The sequence below is a fragment of the Panulirus ornatus genome, chromosome 59, assembly GCF_036320965.1.
Source record: "Panulirus ornatus isolate Po-2019 chromosome 59, ASM3632096v1, whole genome shotgun sequence".
Classification (NCBI taxonomy): domain Eukaryota; kingdom Metazoa; phylum Arthropoda; class Malacostraca; order Decapoda; family Palinuridae; genus Panulirus; species Panulirus ornatus.
Genome location: NC_092282.1, coordinates 21,110,576 through 21,119,892, shown reverse-complemented (window position 1 = coordinate 21,119,892; position 9,317 = coordinate 21,110,576). Strand labels below are relative to the sequence as shown.

At 37.8% G+C, this 9,317-nt stretch overlaps 1 protein-coding gene across 2 annotated transcripts in view; it reads right to left on the bottom strand.

Moving 5' to 3' along the window:
- The window catches only part of LOC139767219 (arf-GAP with dual PH domain-containing protein 1-like), an 85,546-nt gene that overhangs the window by 33,157 nt on the left and 43,072 nt on the right, over positions 1-9,317 (bottom strand). For both annotated transcript variants that reach the window (XM_071696350.1, XM_071696349.1), the window contains exon 7: positions 2,884-3,106. In XM_071696350.1, the coding sequence (XP_071552451.1) occupies positions 2,884-3,106 (223 nt within the window). The remainder of the gene's footprint in view (positions 1-2,883; positions 3,107-9,317) is intronic.

Sequence of the window (9,317 nt, the reverse complement as noted above, 5' to 3'; positions counted from 1 at the left end):
AATGATACTCTCTCACCCCAACTCTCATTTGCCCTCTTTTTCACCTCTTGCACCTTTCTCTTGACCTCCTGTCTCTTTCTTTTATATATCTCCCACTCAATTGCATTTTTTCCCTGCAAAAATCATCCAAATATAGATATAGGCCACTATAGCAAATGAGGCAGACACACTTAAAAATATGAAAACATATATATCATACATGAAAGTATGCAGAAATATATGAATAAATTATGGTCTTTTGTGTAAGTTTAATGGCCTAAGCAAATGAGAGGTATGTATAGAGAATCTAAGCCAGAACAATCTGCACTCTTATCAGAGATATAGATACATAGGTAGGAAGATCAACAAAAGACCAAAGATTTGCATTCAACTGCTGTTTTCAACCATTATAACCAATTACATAAAACTTAATACTGTAAATTCAGAGTTAGGTCTACCATCCTTATCACACAGACTAAGAAAATATTTCATTCTTGTCCCAATCCATTTGCAGTTCATCTAAAAATATTTCAAAATACCTTAACTTCTTCCTTTAATAACAATCTATATGAAATCTCTATCATTCAGCACAGTACAATTCAACTCAATCCTATACATCACCTATAACCATCCCTTACTTAACCATTCATGAAAACAGTTGACAAGTACTATAATATCATGCAACCTAAATTGACTCTTTGATCATAATCGAGAATGTAGTTTTCCCACAAATACAAATTCATCCAATTTTGTGCTGTCATATGTATTAATGTGAGTAACTAGAAACTATTATTTTTTCCTATTCTCATTTGAATGGGACAATGATACAGACAATAATACTAATACATATAACCCCAGGTTTGGACATATGGAGAAATGAATGAGGAGAGGTTAACAGAGAGGGTATTTGTGTCAGGAGGGGGAGACCAAATTAAAGATGGATGGAAGGACAGAGAGGAAAAGGTTTTGAGTGCTCAGGGCTTCAACATGCAAACGAGTGTATGGCAAGCTAGGAATAGAGTGCATTGGAGTGATGTGGCACACGGGTTGACGTGGTATCAATCAACTGAACCAGGACATATGAACCAGTCACAGGAAACCACAGAAAGGTCTGTGAGGCCTGGTTATTTCAATGCATTAAACATAACAGCTAAAGAGTAGAAGTGAGTGAATAAGGCCATTTCTTTGTCTGTTCTTGGAACTACTTCACTAAAGCAAGAAATGGTGAGCATACACAAAAAAGTAGCCCCAGGACCATAATCACGGGGCTCCTGCAGCTTCGATGCTGTGCTGCAATCATAGGTAGGGAAATAATGCATCTTTAGTCCCAGAGTAAGGACAGGTTATGTTCCTGGACCGTACTCACAAACTGAATGTTAAAAGGTCAGAAAATATGAAGACAAGAAGAAAATCCACATACAATCAGAGCAAATAATTCTACCTACCTATAATGATGTAATAAAAATTCTTTTCTGAAATAAATATAATCAATAAAACGTCCTATTATGCAAAAGTTAATGAAAAATACATACCTAAGTAGTTATGTGCTTCATAAGTATGAGTGACTGTTTTCATGTGAATGTACACGTCAAATAGCATCTATTGGAGCTCTTCTGTAGGTATAAGTGTTTGCATATGGGACTTTCATAAGTCAAGAACTTTGTTTCGTCAAATAATATGATGCACCCTCACTGAAGTTGACTTTGTAGTCATGGTATAAACAAAATCATGTTGAGTCCAGTAAAACCTAAACATCATTACAATTAATATATTAGTCTTTATGACTTTAATTTAGAAAATATCAGCCAAACCTTGATATTCAGTGATAAAATCATCTTCAAACTCTCATTCTTTAACATTACATATTCCTTATAAATAAATGATAATATGCTAAACATGTACTATAAAGCAAAATAGAAACTATATCATGAACACTGATTATGATAATGCATACCCTAACACTTAGCATTCTACAAGAATTTCTTGGTGACTCACAGTCTTGTACTTAACAAAGAGAACATATTCAATGAGTAAATCTATATACATCAGTTATATATATATCTAACAACTTAAACCAGGTCTACTGATTATCCAAACTAATTTTCTTTTGATTGCAAAACATGCCTCAGGTACTATGATATTACTGTAATTAAACAACTTATTACTCAACAAGATTTCTCCAGAGTAAAAACTGCTAATTAAATAACAAACAGCTACTTCTACTACGATGTAAACAATTCACAACTCTGTTTCCTTAGAAAACATTTCACAATTCAATTTCCTTTCACGTGAACCCAAATGTCATGCCCTTATTTCTATCCCAGATAAGGTTATTATAGTAAGCAGCAAGTTAATATAAAATGCACTCTTAGTTTCAACTCCTCATTAATCTGACTGGATTTAATAAAATATAACTGTGATGAAGAATCTAAAATATAATATCAATCACATTCAATTCACAGATGGTAGTTTTTAACTGTTAAGTGGGACAAAATTAGGTTTAATTAACATTCTCATACATAAGGTATATTGCATTACTGAGTCTCTGTGATTTAAAGGGTGCTCAAAACACAACAGGTATTTCTTGTAACCAGATCAGATTAACAAGACAAGCATCAAGTGTTAAAGGGTTAGTATGTAATGCTGACTAAATGGAAGCATACAGCTAAGTCTCTGTGCCAAAATTCATTGCAAGTGAATCATACAATGCAGGTGCATGAAGATACTATAGTACACCACTTGCTGATGAAAAGACCTCCCCCAACAACAGTAAAGAAACAAAGAGAATATACTGTAATGATAGGATTAACCATGAATGTGCAGGGCTCTACATCTAAGAGAAGCTAAACCATGAATGCCGTGAGTTGCGTGCAGACTTTCTATTAGCTAATAGAGTCCGCTTACTCTGGTTGTCCTGTGGTCTCAAGGTTCGTTCCAATACCGTATTAATAGCTTGCATCCATCGTGATCTCTCATCTGATGTAGGTGCAGACATCACATAAGTGCGCTCAGGAGTAATGAGGGAAAAGGAAAAATCTTGGTCCTTACAGCCTCTTGGAACTCCTTCTTTAATACTGTAGTTATCATCCTTATACCCAAGGAATATTTCTCCTCTAGGGTATGCATCCTGAAATTATCCATACTGTGTTTAATGACACATAAATAGATTGTAACTTGGGTCTTACAATAGTAAAATATCAACTATTACACGTTTTTTCAGATGCTTAAGCCAAGAACTTGTACTAAATTCACATCTAGTCCTTTAACCTTTTAATGTCAATTAATGCAAGGTCTGTGACTTGAATGTAGCCATTATTTACCACAGAGGCCTTGTTTTTGATCTGCATGGCAAAAATTTAAACTCCCATTCTCCTTGAGAAATCCAAGCAGTCACACCTCACTACCTGTCAGTTAATTAATACACATGGAGGGATGCAGACAGGCTGCAAATGCCCAGGTCTCACCAATAAAGAAAGAGCTCTACAATTAGTGCAGGAAAGTCAATACGGGGAATTTGATAGTCGAAACGTTGACAATCCTGTATTCATCACAGATAATGATTTTATTGTGCAGATGCTATAAAATTGGAAGGATGGCCAAATAGGTCACACAAAAAACATGAAATATAATAAAGACGGATGTAAAGTCATGCTTTTTAAAGTATAAGTACGAAACGTAACTATTCAACGATTGGAAATCCACTAACAAAAGTAAACAAAAAGGACCTTGGAGTTGTCATTAGTAACAAGCTCGACAATTATAAACAATGTTAAACAGCAAATAAAAATGAAACCGACAGGGGACAATGTGCAGCTTTAAACAGCATAGTCTAGGACTAACTGAACATGATGAGTTGTGTGCCATAGAGGTCAGGCCATGAACCCATTCACTTCATGATATACATTTATGACCTGGAATTAGGGTTTATATTTTAGATCCCCAAATCTACACATGATTCAAATCTAAGGCAGAGAGCTATAGATGGGAAGAGTGGTCAGACACTGGGTACATGTGGCATTTAGTGATGAAAATGGATATGGTGAATAGCTTGTGATAAGCTGATAAAGGACATGTGATTTAGAAAGCCTGGTCTAAAAAGGACATTCATAAGCATATGTGGAGTAGGAAAAATGGTAATCAGGCATTATTGAATTACGTATTAACAGAATGGTGAGCAAAAAAGAGACCCTTGGATGTGAATGTGCTGAAAGGGGTAGTTGTATGGAATGCTTGATCACTACCTGGTGGGGGCAAGGGTGAGTATTTGTAAAAGATTTCAGAAAATAAAGAACCGACGTCGATGAGACAAGGGTCACAAAAGTAAGTAAACTTTGAGAAAAGGTTTGTATAAAGAGATACCAAGAGACCCTGAGAGAAGAATAACAAAAGGTGAGAGCAAAAGGCTGTAGGGGAGTGAATGAGGAATGGTAGATCTTTACGGAAGCGTACTGGCATATGTGAGAGAAGCGTGTGGTATGTGGAAGATAGGTAGGTGAGGTGGATGTATGTGTGGAAATGTTGAGGTGAAAAGTAAGGAGGTAAAGTTACTGAATCAAAAGGGGGAAGTGAGAGGAAGATGGAAAGAGTACTTTGAAGAACTGATGAATGTGGAAGAAGGAAGGCAGTAATTGTTACGTGTATGGGTATGAAGGATGGAAGGATGAGGATACAAAAGCAAGGGCCTATAGCATAAAGGGAGGTAAGAAGGGCAATAATACGGCTCAAAATAGGAAAGGCACCTGGAGGAGATTGGATTATGGCTGATATGCTGAAGTATGGAGGAGAAAGTGTGATAGAATGGATGCATATGTAATTTAGCATGGAAACAGAAGGCTGTGCCTGAGGACTGGGTGAAAGCTATTATCATTCCTTTATTCAAAAGAAAAGGTGCTCAGGATGTATGTAGCAACTACAGGGGAATAAGTCTGTTAAGTACACCAAGAAAAGTGCATGCAAGAATATTAACAGGCAGAATGATGGAAGTGACAGAATGCAGAATAAGTGAAGAGCAAGGGGGTTTTAAGAAAGGCAGGGGATGTGTGAATCAGAGTTTTGCTTTAAATATGACCAGGGAAATCTATCTAGCAAAAGGTAAGAAGTTGTATGCAGCCTTTATGGATCTGGAGAAAACATGACAGAGTCAACTGCAATCCGTTGCAGGATGTGTTAAGGATATATGGTATACAAGGGCAACTATTTGATGGTGTAAAAGATTGAAAGGCTTCTACAGAGGAGCATGTGTGTGTAAGTGTGGATGGAGAGCTGAGTGAAAGTTTTGGGATACATGCACGTGTGAGGCAGGGCTGTATGGTGTCACCATGGCTTTTTAATATAAATATGGATGGAGTGATAAGAGAGATGAAAGCAAAACTAGGGAAAGGGGGTGCAGAAATGGAGTGTGGCAGTGAAATATGGTGGCTAATGGCAAGCCTGTTTGCAGATGATACTGTGCTGTTTGCTGAGAGTGAGGAGGTAAGCAGAAGGCTGTAAATGTGTTTTATAATGTGTGTAAGCATAGCTGATTGAAGGTAAATGCAAATAAAAGTAGAGTCATGGAGTTTGAAAGGAAACAGAATGAAAGTATCAGTTTTGAAAAACCATACAGAGTGAAAGAAGAAAGTGTACTAAATTGTGCTGTGGATGTGTGGATGTGTGTGTGGGTGGGTGGGTGGGTGGGTGGGTGGGTGGGTGGGTGGGTGTGTGTGTGTGTGTGTGTGTGTGCGTGGGGGGGGGGGGGAGATCGGAAAAGTGGGAAAATTTTAGGAACAGAGAAGGGGGCCAGATGAGGATATTCCCTCAAAGGCCCAGTTCTCTGTTCTTAATGCTACCTCGCTAATGCAGGAAATGGCGAATAGTTTGAAAAAAAGAAAAAGGAGCTATGAGTTGTCTTGAGTAAGAGTGGTGATATGGAAGGAGAGACAAGGGAGAGAGCAGTACAGGGTAGATGTCATTGGGTCCCTTAATAGAATAATGAAGGGTTGAGGTGTAAGCAAGGAAGTGAAGAGAGGATTAAGGGACAGCACAGTCACTCACAACCCTGACCTAAGCAGCTGAAACATGGATAAGGAATGAGTCTCGAGTCAAGAATCCAGGCTTTGAAAATGAGCTATTTGAGAAGAGCATGTGGTGTGACTATATGGAATGAAGAAAGAAATGGAAGGATGTATGAGAGATGTAGTATGGTAGGGAATGCAAAGGGAGTGAACTGTGGAGGGGTAGAAAGGGTGAAACGTAATACTTTGAGGGGTTTGGGCATGTGGAAAGAATGCAAGACTAGGAGTTTACAAGGAGAGAGTAGGACAGTAGAATTAAGGGGTTGATGTGAGTGGAAAACCACCTGTGACGGGCAAATAAGGCAGAGGAATACTGGAGGGAGAAGAATGTGGAAGAATACATGGAATCGTGTATGTAAGGGAGGCATATAAGGACAGAGATAAGTGGAGACTCTTTTGCCGTGGTCACCCCTTGATGGGAGTTCCTGGGGGTAACAGGCATCAGAGATACAGATAGATAGATAGGATACGTGAAAAAGGGAAGTGAGTGAGGAAATGATGAAATTATGTTGCAAGTGAAAGAGAGAGAGGTGTATGGATGTTCCTTAAAGAGAGGGAGTGCAAGTTAGTGGGAGACATTCAAGATAAAGTGGTAGAAGGTCAAGAAGAAAGTTCTTTTTTCTTTCAAACTATTCGCCATTTCCCGCATTAGCGAGGTAGCATTAAGAACAGAGGACTGGGCCTTGAGGGAATACCCTCACCTGGCCCAATTCTCTGTTCCTTCTTTTGGAAAATTAAAAAAAAAAAAAAACGAGAGGGGAGGATTTCCAGCCCCCCGCTCCCTCCCCTTTTAGTCGCCTTCTACGACACGCAGGGAATACGTGGGAAGTATTCTTTCTCCCCTATCCCCAGTGCATGAGCTAAAAAAAAAAAGAATAAAAAAAAAGAGAGCATATGAGAGTTAAGGGAGAAAGAATTAACAAACTTTAAGAATATAAAAATGTTTTGAAAGGAACTTAATGGCACAAGAACATAAAAAAAAGGGGAACATCAGCATATGAGGAAGTAGTGAAAGGCAGAGATGAACTGAAAAGGAGATGGAGTGAGTACTATGAAAGATAATTGAACAAGTTTGATGAGATGTTGGCAGACGTTTGGTGTCTGGGTTGAGGAAATATGCAAAGTGAGAGAATCATGGCAAGTGGTCTGGTGAAAAGAAAAGGATTGACGAGAGCTTTGCATAAAATGAAATGTGTCAAGGTGGCTAGAGTGAATGGTGATGCAAATGAATTTCTTAAGAAAGGAGGTGACTGTCGTTAACTGGTCAGTTAAAATTTTCAATGTGTGTGCATGGATTATGGTGAGGTGTCTAAGGATTACTGGACTGCCTGTATAGTGCCACTGTATAACGAAAAGGGAGACAAAGGTGAGTGTTCAAATTACATGGCATGTGTTTGAAAGTGTACCTGGTAAGTTGTATGGAAGACTGGCGATTGAGAAGGTAGCGACATGCACCAAAAATCAGCCTGCTGATGAATAATGTGGCTGCAGGAGTCACAGATGTGAGGATCTAGTGTTTGCTTTGAAGACTGTGCAAATGAGCGAAGAAAGGATACCTAAAAGAGTATACATGCAAGGGGATAGAATAAGGAAAATGGGATAAAAGAGGAGAAAATGGAAGGATGGAGTGAAGGATGCTTTGAAGGTTCGGTGCCTGAATAGGCAGAAGGTTGCAATGCCTAGAATGGATAGAGCATATTGGAAAGATGTGATATACAGTGGAAGACATGCTGTCAATTGGTTGAATAAGGGTATATGAAGCAGTCATGGGAAACAATGGAAAGGTCTGTGGGGTCTGGTTATGGATAGGGGGCTCTGACTTTGCTGCAATATACATGACAGCTAGAGAGTAAATGTGAGTGAATGGGGCCATTTCTATATCTGTTCCTGACACTACCTTGCCAATACAGGAAATGACAAACATAAGAAAAATAATTCTAGAATTGGGGCTCACATCAATGACCTCTAAATCTGAAGATGATATAAAATAAAATAGTATAGCTATATATGTTTATGACTGTGCTATAATTCAAAGATATCTAAACATCTGCAGAGCAGTCCAGCAAATGGTAGATGAAATCTAATGTAGACAGATGCAAAGATATGCACTTTGGAGATAAAAATACTAAGCATACCTATGAAAGACTTAGAAATCAGTTAGCTAAAGTAAATGAAGAAAAGGATCTTGGAGTTATCAGTAAAAACCTCAAGTATACTAAACGGCATCTAACAGCAAGTTGAAAAGGAGACCAAATGATTGGTTTCACAGATAGAGCCATGGGATACACAATGCTATGAGAATCAAATCTCTTTTCTCTTAAGAAGCATAGACTTTGGGTGACCCCCCAAAAATGTTCAAAATTTAAATAAATTTGACAATGCATATCACAACAATCTTTCTGAAATACAATAAAACACAATTACTGAGACAAATGAAGTACACTTAAAGCTAAAACGTGTAACACTGATGAGGAAAACAATTTCTTTGCAAAAAGATGTACTGAACAGTGGAATACATTATCAATAAACCATACTAATGCAAAGACACTGAATACTTTAAAGAAGCAATTATATGCAATTATACAAAATCTCTTTATTGCTTCAGATATCTATTGACTGAACATATGGAAAAAATATATACATGCTCATTAATTTCTTTTTCTCATTTCAGATCATAAGAACATATTGCAGTGTAGCAGAGGGTGGAATAGTGTAACAGATTCTACAGTAGGATTTTCCCTTTCATTCTATTCTGTTCAATCCTCTGCAGGCTTACTTAACAAATGCATGGTGTCTCAATTCTTTTTCCTACCAGACTGTTATCGCTAAAGGGAATGAAGGGTTGGGAAAGAGTTCTCTTACTGTTCTACCCTTACCTCAAACCACTTGCAAATAGGAATAAGTTGGGTTACCTTCAAAACAGATTGCTAAGACATGGGCCATCAGGCCCTCTTCTGTCTCTCTTTCCCATGTACTTTCATATAAGTGCAAATGACCTTAGGCAGTTCTTTTCAAACACACTCATCCCCTTCCATTCTTCTGCATTCAGGGCCCAAAACCTACATTACTACAACTCATTAAGAATAATAAAAAAAAATTCAAATACAGCCATCAATAGTAACTGGCAAATATCTCTACTTGCACTAACAGTCATTCTTCACACTCCAACAAGCAAACATCAAACTCTTCATTCACTATACTATCTCCACTAACAAACAAAAAGTTCTTCAACAAATCCTCATCATCAACCAAGGAACCAATAAAGATTAAAATAAACATAATGTT